The sequence below is a fragment of the Nesoenas mayeri genome, assembly GCF_963082525.1.
Source record: "Nesoenas mayeri genome assembly, chromosome: 12".
NCBI classification, from domain to species: Eukaryota; Metazoa; Chordata; class Aves; order Columbiformes; family Columbidae; genus Nesoenas; species Nesoenas mayeri.
Genome location: NC_137547.1, coordinates 2,468,059 through 2,485,475, shown reverse-complemented (window position 1 = coordinate 2,485,475; position 17,417 = coordinate 2,468,059). Strand labels below are relative to the sequence as shown.

General features: G+C 42.1%; 1 protein-coding gene across 1 annotated transcript in view; it reads left to right on the top strand.

The window, feature by feature from the left end:
- Positions 1–12,067: 12,067 nt before the first annotated feature.
- SHCBP1 (SHC binding and spindle associated 1) overlaps positions 12,068–17,417 on the top strand; it is a gene marked incomplete at both ends in the record, with an annotated part of 36,275 nt that continues 30,925 nt past the window's right edge. Inside the window, 2 exons of the mRNA XM_080351964.1 lie at positions 12,068–12,204; positions 14,118–14,199. Coding sequence (XP_080208090.1) covers positions 12,068–12,204; positions 14,118–14,199 — 219 coding nt within the window. The remainder of the gene's footprint in view (positions 12,205–14,117; positions 14,200–17,417) is intronic.

Here is a 17,417-nt window from a genome sequence, read left to right as displayed (position 1 = left end):
TCACGGAAAGTTGGCCAATGTTTTTCTCAAAGCCAAACATAAACCACTGGTTCATATAGACATGAGCACACTGCTTAGCCCTTTGAGCTGTATGTAGTGCAGAAATTAATGAACTCTTCAGTTTGTGGTAAGTCCTGTGATATTTGGGTTGTGTTCAGCAGCATGAAGTAGCAGGGTGAAAAGTATGATAAAGTTTACCAATAATTAAGGATATACTGACATATTGGCATGTCCTCATGCACAAGTTGGCATTTCCACACACAACATATAGATTACGGAGCTTCTTGTCACTGGGCATAAGGCATGCTGAAAGTTTACATAAATTCAAAAGGCAGTTGGGTTTTCTGTCCATGAATTTATCCATTGAGGGTAATTAAACACAAAGATGCAACCTCATTCTCAAGAATCCCCTGTGCTGCAAATCCCTGGAGACTGGGAGAGTGTTGTGGGGAAGTTTCATTATACGACTGCTTTGGTTTCATGCTCCTTTCCCAGCAGAGGTTTCTGTGGGAGACAGGATGTAAGTCCTTGGGCCTGACCTAGTTTGGATGCTCTTTTGTTAGCCCTTGGTTTTAAAAATCTCAGCCTTGATCATAACCAGAGCAACTTGCATCAAAAGGAAACATAGTTAGAGACTCACTGTTGATAGCAAGGTTAAATAATAAATACATTACTTCAGTTCTGAAAACACACATCTACAAAGTAGTACACTGAGATACCTGGGGTGTTGCAGGAAGGGAGAGCAGAAGCATTTTGTAAAATTCAAAAGACTATATCAGAATTTGTCATTTGTGTTGAAAGGCAGTGCACAGATCTGGACTGATGTTAGACCTTGGCTAAAAGAACCATTCAAAGTTGATGAGGCCAAGTGTTGGTGGAAGATGCTGGTCCTGAGAGAGCTGGACCTCAGACAGCAGTCATGCGGGTTCAACAGCTCTCCCTTACTCTTTTGTCACTTTGGACTGTATCTACAGCTTAACTTCTGGGGGATATTTATTACTATTGCTGTCCTAAGATCTTTATGTAGGTGAAACTTAATTATATCCCAAAGGGGAAAAGCTACTGTTTCTTACAGTTCACTTGTCTGTGATGTGACAGAGACAGAACCATTCAGCCATCTCTTTGTGTGTATGTGCTCGAGGTTAGAAGCTAAAGAACTAAGGAGAAAACTGAACTTGGGTTCCTGTCATGGAAGAGTAACTTAGGGTTCTGCTCTCTGCATGGAGAAATATGCCAAGCCGAATGCTGCTGGCCTTCTCTGCAGGAGCCTGCACCCTTTCACTAAGCGAACTTCCAGGCGCCTTCCCTCCCTGGGAACCGTTCACTCCACAGTCTGTGTCCTGGGGCCCCGGGGACAAACTCCCAGGTGAGCCCTGTGTCCATCGCAGGGAAAATGTTCAGGATCCTCCTCTCCCTGAGAACCGTTTCCTCCAGAGTCTGTATTTAGAGCTCCGAAGGCAAACTTGCAGGGGAGGCCTGGACCCATTTGCAAAGGCAAACTTTCAGGTGTTCCTTCTCTGAAAACTGGGTGCTTTGGAGTCTGTAGTTTAGAACTCCAGAGGCAAACTTTTGGGTGAGGCCTGATAACTGTATGCAGAGCAGACTTCAAGGAAACAAAATTCTCAGGAAAAAAATTAAAAAATAACGGGGTATAATAGCAGGAGGGCTGGTTCAAGCTGGGTACCTGTGCAGAGGTCCAACCCGAGCATAGAAAACCACAGACTTTCACAAACCTTTTATACCGTGATTCAGTCCAATAGTAATATTTCACTTTGGGATCTTCTTGCTTCTCATTGGATCCTTTTCGCTGATCTCACATGTGCCTTTGTTTTGTGGACCATTGGGTTTGGTCCATAGCCTTGCAGATACTGTTTTGTCTGAATGAATCCTCTTCTCAGCAAAGTGCAGAATAAGCCTTATCTTATAAGTGTTTAGCGTAGTTTGTAGTTGCTTTTGGTAAATATGAGCAGAACTTCACAGTTTTAAAATTTTAGTAGATCCAGTTTATCAAGTAACATGAATCAAAGAGTATATTAAAAATCATTCAACTTTATATCTCTAAATAATTCATTATATTCAGTGTGCATTTTCTTCTGCTAAATGATTAATATGAAACTTGAATTGGGCTCATCCACTGACCTGTGAGTAGTAAAACCATTGCCATACAGCCAGCTTATTTAGCAGAGAGAGCCCAAGGTGGGCTCATCCAGGCTGTTGTATTTATAGAAGGAAGTGGTTGGCTCGTAGTCAAATTGCACACAGTAGGAAAGGTCTGTACGAGACTCCCTGCGCCCACAGCTCACGCGTGTTCAGTTCCCGTTCTGCTTCCCTGTGGGTTTCCCAACAGGAGCTCTTGGTCCAGCTGCGGCTCAGGCCTTTCCCTCCTCTGGAGCCTGAACCAAACTGCTCTGGTTTGGCCAGGGGGTCGAGTGCACCCGCCACAGTTCCCACATCGCTAGAGAAGTGCTCTAATGACAGCGACTGCAGGAACAGCGGGGCGAGAGGGGAATGTGCATTACAACCTGCTTGTTTGGACTTGTGCTCTGTGTTCTGAAGTATAACCCCTGCCCATTTTTTTTCCCAAGATAATGCTATAGCTGTAGAATTGCAGCATATACACGACTCCTTGTAAACAAGAAGTTGCCATCTAAAATTGAGAAAAGAAAGCATTAAGATAGGTTTCCTTCAGTATTTCCTTTTGGCTAGCTTTTGTGGCTTCCCTCTTAGTGTGCTGAATGTTTGTGAGCCTTTGTTTAAAATGCCACAGAATATAACAACCCAAGCACCTAACTGAAGTGGTGTGAATATCACATAGGGAGCCTAGCATCTAAGAGGCATTACAACACATACATGTAGTTGTACAGGTTTCTAGGTGTAAGTGCTGTCTTCTTAAGGGAATAAATATCCTATAATTTTCTGAAGGGGAAAAAATGTACAGAACTACACAGCTCATTTCTCTATAACCTTAAAAGTTACTTTTGAGAGAGAGTTGAGGAATTGCAGGATAAATTACCATTAAAGACCTCTTAATGCCAAATGTGAGCGTTAACATTTCTCTCACAGGAGACTTGCAAATTTCAGGATTATATACCAAGGGAATGCGTGATCAAAGAGATACTCTTCCATTGTTAACATGGAGTGTAATCTATCACTCCACAAGCATTCTCTGAGGCCTTATGCTGGCTATGCATGAAAATGTCCTTTGGAGACAAAAAGATCATATCAAACTTGAAAACTTGGAAAACTCACTACATTAGATTTGTAATACAGGAAAACTCAGCTCACAATGTGGCTGAGAACTAGAGGCTAGCATGGAGCGACAATTAAAGAACAAGCTGTCAAATAATGAACATTTCATTAAGAGAGGGTAACTGACAGCAGAATTATAGGGGACTTTAATGGCTAATAACATTTCTGTTACACACATCTGTAATTTAAAAAATGTCCTTTCCTTTCTAATACCAAGACCTGGTAATTATTGTCAGGGGCGATTATCTTGTTCTCAGATTTGCACTGAATTTTATAATCATTTATAATTAGTCTTCAGTACCAATTCAAAAATGGGAATGGAATTTCATCCCTTTTTGTTTTCCTTCAGCTGTTAATATTAACATTTTGGTTTAACTTTTGATTTGATTTATACTTCATTCCATGTGCCAAGTGACCTCACCTTGCTTATAAAAAAAACCCCACTTTTTTCTAAGCCTCTCACAAAAGTTTTGACCTTTCAACTAAGAAATGCAAGGACTAACCTTTCAATGTGCATGCATTTATTATGTCTGACTCATAAAAAACAGCTTGTGAAATTGCTCTGCATGTTCATAGCCTTCAAATCATCGTCACAACAACCTATGTATGCAGCCTGTAAGAGTCAAAAATCCAAATCTGAGTGAAATATTTGCCTGGTGCTGATTGTTAAATATCTAAGAGATGGTCAGAAGAAGAAAGTGATCTAGGATTTCTATAAATCAATGAGAATTTTCTTCACATTGCTTCCCATTCCAATCTAAACTGTAAGTTAGTTATATATGTGTCCTTGTTTGTTGCTCTGCAGGGTCATGGCTGTAAATTACCAAGATCTGCTGACCAAATTTATAATCGGATGCCTCTCAAGGTTAATCAAGGCACTGAAGTTTGGGGTCTGTGCTTCCCAAAGGCCTCTACAGTGACTGAGGCTTTGAACTCTGGACTTTACGTAGATGCCTGCAGGTACCGCGAATATTCATTCATCCGTGTCTATCTGATGGGACTACTGATGGGTGGAGGTTAATGAAATTTAATTTTTGATGTTGCTTGCAAGAAGGATTATGAGAAACCTGCTGTACCAAATTTTGGAGCTCACCTCCCCTAGAACAGGCTACCAACTATCCTTAATAACTCTTAGTGTAAGAAGCAGCTCCCTGGAAATGTAGTAAAATCTTTACCTACTAGATTTTAATAGGCTAATAACATAATTCCAGTGCCATAAAATGAAAAAGAATGCTTATGGGAAACAGAAGAAATTATTGGGAATGAACACATATGTTATCTATCTGTTTATCTGTTTAGTAAGTTTTTATCTTTTTAAAAATGAGATTTTTATTTTTTTTTTCAATTTATCGACTGTGCACACTTAAGCAACTTCTGCAGAATGAGGTCTGGAGTATTAATAGAATGAATGGAAATTTAATGTCTCTCTGTCTTCTTGGCAATGTAATCCTATATTTCCTGTTTCCTCGACAATTTACATAATTATGCCAACTTGGTGGACATCTGTTTTAATGTCCTCACACAAAATTACATGGTTGAAATAGCACCGATTCCAGTTTGTTAAGTTTTTGAAGTTGAAAGGATAACTAAAAGTAAAGTACATGATATTGGGAGAACAAAAGCTGTAAAAATAAAATACAAGCTTATGCTTTGGGTCCTTATCTCCTTAAATTCCATCCTACTCTGTACTATTTTGTATCTGCTCTGGGTCTTCAGCACAGACACACATGGACCTGCTGGAGCGGGGCCAGAGGAGCCACAGCAATGACCCGAGGCTGGAGCAGCTCTGCTGGGGACAGGTGAGAGAGCTGGGGTGTTCAGCTGGAGAAGAGAAGCTCTGGGGAGACCTTAGTGCAGCATTTCTGGACTAAAAAGGGGTCCATAAGAAAGATGGGGACAGACTTTTGAGCAGGGCCTGTTGCGATAGGACAAGTGGTGATGGTTTTAAACTAAAGGAGGGAGATTCAGGCTGAACACAAGGAAGAAATTGTTGGCCCTGAGGGTGGTGAGAGCCTGGCCCAGGTTGGCCAGAGAGGTGGTGGATGAACCATCCTTGGAGACATCCCAGGCCAGGCTGGACGGGGCTCTGAGCAACCTGAGCTGGTGAAGATGTCCCTGCTCATGGCAGGGGGCACTGGGGAGCTGGGGAGGCCCTTCAACACAAACCATCTGTGATTCTGCTCAACCACATCTGAGCCAAAGTTCAAGTGCTGACTCACAGGGTACCATGGGTGTGCAATATTTCTTCAGGCTGCCCCTCAGCAATGCACAACCCAGGAAACACAAATTACTTGGCAGTGAAAATTCAAAACTGGGAATTTCACAACGGGAGTTTGAAAGTGTTGCTTCCTCTCATGCCAGTTTTTGGGTAGCTGAAAGAGCAGATTTCATAGAGTATTATGCACCGTCATGGTTGGGGCCTGCACGTGAAAAATCCAGAGTGCCTCTTCTGTGACGTGAGCCCTTTGCAGCACCATGTTCCCCGGCCACCCCAGGCCAGGCCCTTCCAGCAGCCGTTCTTCCAAGATACTGCAGAGTGTAGTTGGGCAACAGCACTCAGAGTGTTGGGGTGATATTCCAGATAGGTCAGGATATGGCATACCAGAGTAGAGAAGGAATATAATTAAAAGTAGATACATCGAGCTGGAGGAAAAAAGTGCTTGGGTTTGAAGTCTTCTCTCTGGCTCTGTGTTCAGGTCTTTAGAAAACCATGGTCTGACTTTCAAATGGACGGAGGTGCTTGATGATCAGAGATTTACATTGTGTTATTTGTTGCCTGTATTGTGTTGTCATCCATCTGCTCTGATGTTAAGAACTTGAAGTGACTGGTGCCTGGCCATGGTGGCCATGAGAAGTTTGACAACTTTATGTCTCAACACAGGACAACAAACGAATCTGTGGTTTGCAGCAGTCACCTCTGAGTTTCATATCTCAGTGCAGTGCAGATTTGTGGTCTTTAAACTCGATGACCATCTTCTCAGCTATTTGTAGTGTGAGGAGAGCAACTGTGGAGCAGGGATTTTGGTTTGCCCAGGTATATAATGCTGGGGTCCTGGTTGTTGCAAGGCTGGTTTTCTTTTGGCTGTTTCTGTATGCAGAGCCATATAATAGCCAAATCTATGTTGATTTTTCTTTTCAAATTGTGACCTGTCTTGATAAAGTTCATGGTGACTGGGAAGAAGACGTACCATAGCCCACTGTCATTACTAGGTAAAAGTTATGTATTAAATAATGGGAAACTCACATTTAGTTTAGTCATAGATCAAATTACTGCACTTAGCTTTCTCTGCAGCATGTTATAAGGTCTCTTACAATAACATTCACACTTATTATGTGTGATTATGAGTAATCAACCTCATTTTAAGTTAAGGGGAAAATAAATAGAAATCAAGCAGGTAAGATATTTGTTGTTCTGTTTACATTTCTGTAGCTATATAAATATTTTCTAGACAACATAAACCACCAGAAAAATGATGGGACACTTGAAATGTGCAGTTTATAGAAGCAGAGAAATATCTGCCTCCTTGTGTTTCCATATTACCCTACCACAATTAAACTATTGTTTAAAATTAGTAGAAAAAGCTTACTAAAATTCTGTAAATTCAGTAATGCTGAATTCTTCATTACGAAGAAGGTTAAGATCCAGAATTGTTCATGTTAGATGGTCAGTGCACTGATACGAGAAGTTCTGGAGCTTGATGTGACATACTTAAAGGGCTTATCCACAGAAATGCAGCATCTGGTACACAAGCATGAGAGATGAACTGTCAGCCACACACGGGGTAGCACAACTGTACACTGCAGAGAGTGCATTTCACTGGTGGAGATGTGAATATTGCTCACAATACTAATAAATATTTAGCAAGCCCTTTTTACCAATACTCTCCCTTCTTTTCCGAGTTTCTTAGTCTTTTCTCTGCATTCCACATTCAGGATGGCCTCTCCTGCACTTCTGTTCAAAAAAACCCTGAATTAATTCCTGACATTACACACTCTTTTGTTTGTTCGTTTGAAGAGACATCCCTTCAGTAATAGGATGGCATTTTCTATACCCTTTTTCTCTGGAAAATCTAGGTGATCTCATACTGAAATATTTACGGTGGAAGCCTATACGGACTTCCTGTAGGCAGCCTCAGGTCCCAGCTCAATGAATTGTTTAGCCACTCTTTGCAACACACTTTAACTATACATCAATTTACATGGAGATAATGGAGTTAAATAACAAAATAAGCCATGCGCCCATGCTGTGCTGAATTTATACTTAAATACAGTCTAGTTCTAGAGAGATAATTGAATTCTGAAGATAACATGTGTCTTGGTTGTTTGTTTGTTTGTTTCTTTTCAGGCATCTGCTGTATTTTCTCTGCTTATGTAATTTTTTTCTTATAGTGATGTAAGAAAACTAGCTTTTATGGTAGATTGAAGGAAGTATTGCTACTCTCCTTTGATGATGAATTTAACTTTTATTGCTTGTACAAAGAATAAAATTGGAGTTGAAATAGAGGTGCTGCGCTGCTAGCCATGTGATGAACTTGTCATCTCATGATTGAGATTAATGGGTTTTCTTCCATCAGATAGCCGTTCAGAAGCATTTGGCTGACACAGCAGTAGCCTTACTTATTCCATGAACAGGGTGAACAATTTTTGGGAAAATTTCAAGGTGAAAAGGGCATAACAATTGTCTCTTTACTTAAAATGTTCTCCTTTTCTCTCCCCAGTTGTCTGTTAGAACAGGCTATTTTTAAGTATTCCACCACTAATTTCCAGTTGCCCTTGTCTGCTCTGTCTTACTAGTGAACTTTTTACCAGTGCATTGAGGACCTAACCTTAGAAAAAATACTCAAAGATTTTCTTTTCCCCTGCACTTATTATGATTAAGACTATGCTGATTCGTCTGAGAAGTGACACTATGGTAAGTGATGATATTGCAATTGCTAGTAACAGTTATTATTGGCAACTTTTCCTGTGTTAGATTCTCTTCATCATCTAGGTAGGTTTTCAAGGGACCATTACAGCTAAAGTCAAGCTCTGATGCATCTCTTCAGGCTGTGAACCACCTTTTCCAGCTGAGCCTTCACAGGAATGCTTGAACAGTGAGCTCTCACCACCACCTGTGGGAGCTGCCTCTGTGGCTATTGGCACTTTTTGTTTTTTTTAAATTCTAGAATTTTCCTCTTAGTCATCATGCAAAGGTTGTGTCTGTGTGCAAACATTTCATAGAAGCAGAGATGCACAATGGCTGGGATTCTTGGCAATCAGGAGGTCAGTAGTAAGAAAACCAACCAGAGGGTGTCATCTTAAAATATTTTTCCAGTTAAGTCATCTGTGACATGAAACTAAGAAAAATAAGGGTTGTTTTGTTCCCTGTGGCCTATAGGCTTTGCTTTTGTTGATGGCAGCCTCATTTTCTTATTCAAAGCCTTGCACAAACGTTGCTCCCAAGCTGGTGTCCTGAGAGCTGCTCCCTGGACAGCCTGTGCTCTTTTCAGCTGCAGAGGCAGCAGAATAGCACATTCATCACTAAATCTTGGGTCTCCATTCCAGTTCCAGTTTGCCAACAAGACTCCCTAAAACCAAGCAGAGCTGCTGTGTGCTTTAAATGAAGCGGTTGCCTTTTCCAGCTGCTACTTCAGTAGGCTGTTCTGGTTAAAAAAAAAAAAAATTCATGTTTTGAAGGATCTACTTCTGTCTCCAGATAAGCCAATGAGATCAGGATCCCACTTACAAAAACAAGTGCTGCTTCTGGTGCTGTTTCTATCCTGCATGGAATGCTGAATGATACAGGATCTGATCTGGGGGTAAAACAAAAACCAAAAGGTGACTGTGTGTATGTCTGCATTGCAAGCACATCAGGTGAGAAGCAAGGTGTGGTGATGGACCTCTTGAGCTGGAGAGCTCCATCTCGTCACATCTGTGCAGCTTCCAGTAGCCAATGACCACCTTGCATTGGGTGTCCCATGAACACCACGTCATGAGCAGCACAGACAAACCCTTCAGCTCACAGCTGGAGAACCCGTGTGGAACATGGCTCATCAGTTAGTTTCTGTCCAGGCTGCTCTTCTTCCTCACACTGAGTGACCTGGAGGACAAAAAACACTAGTGTTTATATGTGGCCACAATTTCTTTATTATACTAAATATAAATTTGAAAAACATGTCTAATTTTTCAGTAAATGGCTGTTTCTCACAGAGGTTATGTTTTCCACGCTGACTTCTTGATCTGCTTCACTCCAGGAATAGTCACACTGATGGACACAACTGGATTAGCTGCATGAGATATTTTGCGCCATCACCCAGGAGTATCTTGTACAAAGGAAATTGGAGGCGAGCCCAAAGCTGCACTGCAAGCTCGACAGTGCCAAGAACTCCAGGGCCAATCATCTAATACCCAATCATAGGCCAAAAAACTGGACAACTATTAGCTATACAATAAAACAAGAAAGCATACAGTGTTTTTTCAGGACTTTATGTATCAAGTGGGCTAGGCAAAGGACTGAATAGAGGGTGGCCAGTCAACTGTAAAATGCAGCAAGTGTTAAATGCAGCGTTCAGGCCTGCTTTCTGCACAGCCCACATGTACAGTACCTGCTGGCATTTTATATCTGTGTATATATCTATGTGTGTATTTATACATATGAAACAGTATTTGAACATCATGGGCAAGAGGGCATTCAGTTGTCACTGAAGTAAAAGGCAAGGTCTAGGTATTAACTGAAGCTTTGTCACGCTGTGATTGATAATACAAGTAATGAGGTTTGGGAGAAAGAACTTAGATTATATTAGAAGCATAACCTCTTAGTGTTCTTCTGTAGTACAGTGCATTAATTTTGTCCTTCAATAAATTCTGTTTCTTATTGTTCTTGTGATTAGTTATGTATAATCATAAATCTATGCTGAAGAACTTGTATGTGTTAACAGTTGTTTACTGTGTAACGTGTGGAGCTATTGGCTGTTTTAGTTTATTGGATAGAAATTGGATAAGCTTTATAGTTACGGCAACATTCCGTCAATTTTAGGTAGTACCGACATCTCAGGTATGAACTGATGTAGTGTATTTGCAGTTGACAATAACTAGTAAGTTAATATGGCTTCAAAATGTTATGACACATCACTGTAGATTAAGCTCGTGAGTTACCACACAGGATGTGTTAGACTGACTTTAAAAACTCGAATCATGAGGTACTTGTTGACTGTAACTGAATGAGATGACTAAACTATGCAAAGCAACAATTTGGGCATGGTTTCCTCTTTCTGAGCAGATATTTGTACTTTTAAGTTCTCAGTTATATGCAAAGTTCCTGGCTCTGAAATAACTGTTCAGCCTGCTGTTATGCTTACAGCAAGAACCCATGCTAACTAGCTATTTTGAAGGGAGATGCTGTAGAAGCAAGAAATGGTACCAGACTGAGCCTTCTTACTTCCTAAGTTATTTGTGGAGAAGTCCAGGGCCTCAGAAACAGTAGCTGAAGAACATCATGAGCAGAGCATAAGAAAATATCATTTATCTACAGTCTTTAGGGTAACCTGACTTCCCTAGAAGCCTATTCTTCTATCCACAGGTATAATTTTTGCTCTACTTTTCTTTCTAGTATCTAAGAAAGAAGTTGTCTTTCCCTAGGCTACGTAAGGTCTCTTGATGCGTATTTGTATGCACACACACATATATATATATATACGCACAAAATATTTTTTCTGCCCTCCCTTAAAACTCGCTGCTTGTGCTTGCATTTGTGCTGCTGTTTCAATCTTTCAGCCTCACTCGTGTGCTTTACCCTGGAGCTGTTTCTCCTGGCTGTGCAAGTTTCTGCAGGAGTCTGGTTCTCATGCAGCTCAATATAAGGGGCATTGCAGCGTGATTAACATTGAAAATAACCAGATTCAGTCCTGACCTTTTATTAAGAGCTACTGTTTTTTATCATTCTGAAGCCTATAGCAAGTTTGGCAAGGGGTTATGACATGTTGTTATTACCAGGCTAATTGGCAAGTGATGAGTACACTCTCTTATTTCAGTCTTAGCAGTGGAATATTTGGGACTTTTCAATTTGTCCTGCTATATATTTTGAAAAGCCTGGCTGTGTGCTGGTATTATGCAGAGTTCCATACAGAATAATGTTTGATAGACTCAAGGAAGTAGCTAAAGATCAGGATGGATGAGGCATAAAGAAAGCAAGTGTATGCAAATGCTGGATATTCTATTTTGGACTAGGTTTGTTTGATACAGTTAGAGAAAAACCTCTGAACAAAAGCATTGTCTCTCCCTGCCTCTCGCTCTGCCTTATCTTCTCAAAGATCTGGCTGGGTACCCGTGTTAAGCCCTGCACAACACCACTTTTTATGAAGAGACACATGGGGAATTAGGACTGTGCCATTTCTTGGAAGCCTTTGAGAGGAGTCTGTCTGCACTCTTGTCCAAAGTGTGATCTCTCGCTGAGCACATTGATTAGATGTCTACTGATGACTTACCTGCAAAGGCTTTTCAGGCCATCTGCTGTATTTTGGTGCCTGCTGAAAGAGGTTCACTCCTCTAGGCTTCAGCAGGCAAACAGGAGACAGAGCACCATGGTACAGCTGACTAACATGCTGCTGCCACTGACAACACACGAACCTCTGGTTTACTTTGAATGGAGTTAGATAATATGGGAATAAAGACATCAGTGACAAGCGCATGCTGGTGGTGTGGTTGTGAGTGTTGCAGAATGCCCAATATCAATAGAGGGAAGGTGGTAAAAGATGCTTTTTATAGATATGATTGGGAATGCTGGAGTTCTGTCCATCTAGCAGGAAGCTGCATATTTAGCATGTTAAAGATGAGATAGGGGATGGACATGCTGTTAGCCAGGCAGCCTTTATTCATCAGCACCATCGTGAACACAAAGAAGTGTTTTACATCCACGGAGAACACGGTGCTGCCAGCTGAGCACGTCCACGCGCCCTGGGACACCAGCTCTTTGCACAGGTGCTGAGCACACCAGAGTAAAACTGCCTGGGAGCCATGGCAATTAGCCCACCATGTGTTTTCATGCAGCTTTAATTAGATTTTTATTGTTTGTTTTCCCAAAGCTTTGTTCCAACAACAGACGGGCCCACTGTCATATCATGTACTGGGCTTAGCTTTTTATCTAAGGAACAATCTTTGCTTTTAAGTTGTCCTTTATTTCAAATTGCGTGACATCTATCCTATTCAAAGAACATTGTTATCAGAGGTGGGGGGAGTGAAACAAAGTAGGAAAATAAAAAGAGCTAAAATAATTAAGACTTTTAGTTATCTAATAATTATTATTAATACGGTTACTTTCATATAACTTTAGGAAAACAACACATTTTTTCTTGTATTGGTATTAGTTTAAATGGAGTTGTCCTTTTATCAGCAAGAGAAGAATTTTTGTTTAAAGCACATATTGGGATGGGCATTTCCAGCTCTCAGCCACTTTTGGTTTTGCATCATCTGCAGACTTGCTGCAGGTCAGTCTGTCCCACCATCCCAGTCATTAATGGAGAGGTTAAACAGTGATCGGCCCCACTACCGACTCTGGATACACCACCAGCAAGTGCCTCCAGCTGGACTTGGCGCCGCTGGCAGCAACCCTGTGACCCAGGCAGCTCCATCAGTTTTTATCCATGGTCTTTGTATTTGGCTCATACTTCCTTGGTTTGTCTACAACGATGTAATAAAAGCCAGTGCTCAAAAGCCTTGCTAAAGTCAGCATAAACCACATCCACTGCTGTCCCCTCATCCACTGAACCAGCCATTCCATTGCTGTTGTTTCAGGTTTCCTGTTCCCAATGCTGACTATTTCAGACCACTTTCTTGTCTTTCATCTATTTGACAATGACTTCCAGAATTATTTGCTCTGTGACCTTCCCAAGTACCGAGGGAAGCTGACTGGCCTGCAGTTCTCTGTATCCTCCTTCTTCAAGACAGGAATGGCATTTCCCTTGAAACCTTCCCTGATCACCATGACCCTTCGCAGATGATCACGAGTGGCCTCATGGTGACATTGGCCGGCCCCCGCAGGCACATCGCAAGAAGAGCCAGAGGCCACAAATGCATTTGCAAAGAGCAAGTTTTATTTTAGTTGCTTCTTTACTGGGGGATCTCCAAAGCCCCACCTGAGCTCCCAGGCAGAGGTGACACTGCCGGGGATGCAGGCGCTGGTCAGTTCAGCCCTGCTGGAAGATCACCGGGCCCGCTGAACTCACCCGTATTTCAAGGATTCAAACAGGTACAGCCTCCTACTCCTTCTCACAACAAAGCAGGAATCTCAGACATGGTGATAAGGCATCTTACAGTTTCTCACAGGCCCATGTTATCTAACGCAGAGGTTCTACTCATCAAGCACACAAGGTCAGTAAAACAATTAGTGTGATGTATGTGCTTTTTCTACACCACAGCTGCAGCCGCTTGAGCATATTTACAATTAACCAACCCCCTCGCCAGTCTTCTGCTCTGTTCCCATACAATACCGCACCAGCTCCCATGGACTTGTTTATGGCCACCACATTGAAACGTTCCCTGAGCTGTTCCTCCTCCGCGGATGGAACGTCTGCCCTGCTCCAGGCTCTCCCACCGGCCTCGGGGCCTGCAGTTCCTGCAGGTAAAACCGTGGCCACCCACGGTGCCGCTGTGCTGCCTGGCAGTACGTGTGCATCCAGCTGAGCTGCTTATGTTGAGGATTGAGGCTCTTCCTTCCGCCAGCTTTTGTTCAGCATTGGCTGAGAAACAGCTCTGTGTGTGCAGAAACAGATGGGAAAAGAGGGGGAAAATTGATTTTTCAAAAAGAATACTAATATCACAAAAGCAAGTGCAAGTGAATCTGAGATTTCTTACACAACACATCAAGCAGATTATGACCTCTTTTTTCCATTCAGATGCCTGCAGATCACAGCTGAAGCGTACCTTCATCTCCTTTTAGAGGATGAAAAACCATCTGTAGAAGATTTTTTTGAAAAAGTAGGTCACCACCTGCATCAGAAAATATCTATGGACAATCCTGCGCGTGACACGACCGAAACTCAGCAGCAGACCAAAGGTCTTAGATAGTGAGGAACAAAGAAGCAACCTGAGCTGGTTAAATGTTTACTCTGCTGACGTGACAAGATAGTGAATGTCATCAGAGCGCGTGGACAGTGCATGGACAACTGCGAATGACCTATCACCTTGGGGGGTGGGATGTGTGATTGCTTTGTACTAACCAACCACATGTCTGTTGCTACGCCTGAGCCTGCTGTAGAGAATATAAAAACCGTGCCAGTAGTTTACTAAATTGACTTAGATTGCAACCTCATATTGAGCCTGCGTCTCTGTCCATCTCCGATCCACTTGCCGCACTCAAAGGGTCTCGTCTCACCTCCGTTTTGCGAGCTCTAACCAAGCTCGCTCTCTGCAGCCATCAATATGTCCTTCAAAACTCAGGTTACAAAATAGCACACTGGATCATGGCAAGTAGGGCTATGCCTCATCAGCTGTCTGCCCAAAGATGAGCTCATTATAACCACTTCATTAGTAACAGATCCTTATCTATTTAATCTTAAAAACATCTAACACTGGAGACTTCTCACCCCCTCCCAGGCAATTTCTAAAAGGATGTCAGCAACCTTTTTCTTAACGCCTAACATAAAAAGCTCAGTCTATTCACTTCTTCACAGCTGGTTTAAACCATTATTTTGGTGCTCTGGATTATAAGGAAATATTTTAAAAGTAGCAATCCCGCAATGGAAAGTGTTATTTGAGTGTCTCAAAGTACTGTGCAAAACAGTGACAGCATGTGCTGTTTACTTTGTGCCACTATTTTGTGTTACTAACTTCTCCTTGCTGCTGACCTCTCCAGATGCTACCAAGCCAAAGACACCTCCAGCTCTGTCCTGCACTTGTTTCCTTCTGTACGAAGTTTGCCAAATGTCCCTGTCATCACCCAGCTTGTGAAAGTCATGGTACTGAATGGGACACCAGTGTGTTCCTTGCACTTTTCCACTGTGTAAGTTGTATAAGGCCTCAGTACTTTTAGCACAGAGATAATAAAGACCATTAAATATTTGTTTCTTACCTGGAAGAGAGTTAATATATTGACCTAGAAGATGGGACAGATACAGAGTGGCTCAGCTTGTTTATTCAGTATTGTCTCAGTAATGTCTGAAGGGATGCGGTAGCTTCCAGCAGCTGAATATTGGGTTCCTTCTTCAGGGGTAAGAATATTGACGGCTACAAGAATGGGATTGAATGGAAGAAAATCCACTCACTCTTGCTCAGCAGCTGGAGAACTACATCAGTGTGACTCTGGGTGTCCCCTGTATCTGTCTTCTCAGTGGTGAAACACCAAATGCAGTGTTTTCTGCAGGAATATGCAAAAGCAGCTGATGGTAAAGGGTAAAAATTATGTTTTATGCTAATGAAAAGAAGTGGAGAACAGGTTTGTCTTGGTTATCGGTCTCCGTTTCTAAATAGTAGTGCAATAATAATAGAAAATGAAAAGCAAAGCGAAACAGTCTGAATAATTCTTCAGATTAGAACAGTAATGTGAAATTCTGTAGCTCAGGAGCTGGCTGTAAGTTCTTCCATAATACATTTTTTCATCATAGTTACCTGTCTTCTCTCAGAAGGGAAGACCAGCTCCTCATGGAACAGTATGCATTACTATGTGTGTGAAAAAGCCATTCATTGTAATGTTAAAAAACCCCAATAATTTAATGCTTGAATTAACAGGCACAATTTCAGTCTCTTTCAGTACAAAATATTTCCAGACTTTAATTCACTGTAGTCACACACCGAAAGAATCTCTTCTGTTTCCCTCCAATATTTTTTAAAAATATGGTGAGCAAGCCACAAATATTTCAGTGCCCCTCCTCCAGGCATGTGAGAACATGTTAATTTACCTGTTGTCCTCTGTCCTGTTCCTTGCACACGCATGATTTTTGGTGAAGTGCTGCTCTTTGAGGCTGGTTTGGCTACATTTCATTCAAAAAGCACCAATGCATCTGAGTGTCTCAGTTTTCTTTCCATCAACATTACATCGTATTTGTCACCAGGGCATTTAATCTGCCATTTTGCTGTTCATTCTCCTTGGGTATAATCCAAAGTACTCACTTCACACATCCCCGCAGTTTTGAGGAACACAGAAGCTTAGAAGCGGACTCCGTCTTCTTTTGAGTTGCAAATGGTCGCATAAAGTACACAGAACTCAAAAAGTCAACTATTAATTCTCTATTTTAAAATATTTTGGTTTCTTGTAATGTTGCTCAGGGGTTACCTGCCCACAGCCTCTAATAGTTGAGACAGCGGAGCACAAGTGTTGGATGGCCTGGGAAATTGGGTCCTCTGTGCAAATAAGATTTTCTAGGCCCCGCCAGGGTGTGGTGAGGATGGATCCAGCCTGGTTTGGAGAGACCTGAGCATCTCCTTGGAGCACTGGTGCAGTGACAGAGGCTGCGCATGGTGGGTACCGCTGGAAATGGGCATGAGCCAGGTAAGATCCTGCTGTCCTACAGAATTCTGTGTTTGAGGAGAGCGCTGGTTTAACTGAAAATGGGTTAATTTTCTTTGTGCAGTTAGAAACCTTTCTTTCCCATAGCCAGCACGCTCATTATTTGGACTTAGTTTGAGGACAAGGGATAACAGCCCAGCACAGGGTTAATGTTTTGAGTTGCTCTGTTCTGAGAGCTGAGGACACTCTGAGCTCTGCCCACAGGTGTGAGGCAGCGGGGAAGGGGATGGATGGACGGACAGAGCTGGATGGACACCCAGACTGAGCAATGAGAGTGTTCCAGCCCATTGGCATCATGCTGCATATTTAAGCAGAACTGGGATCTCCCAGGCTCTCTCTTGCTTTCTGGGGCATCCCCACTCTTGCTATCAAACTGGGGGAATTTGATCAGGATGTTTAGTTTGGCCTTTTGCCATTTTGCAGAAGCCTCTGAGCCTTTCTGTCTTTTTCCCTCTTTTTCTCTCTTTTGGATCAACTCTTGTGACCAGGTGGTGCTTCCAGGGACTGGCTGCTAAGTGTGGATGGAGTTCGTGAGGAATTGCTTTGAGTATCTTTTATTTCTAATTTTTATATGGATTTACTAGTAGTGTATTAGTATTTTATTAAACTGTGATTATCTCAATCGAAATTTCTCCCTTCCCTTTCGATTCTCTCCCCTGTTAGGGGGGGTGGGGGAGGTGGTGAGTCAGTG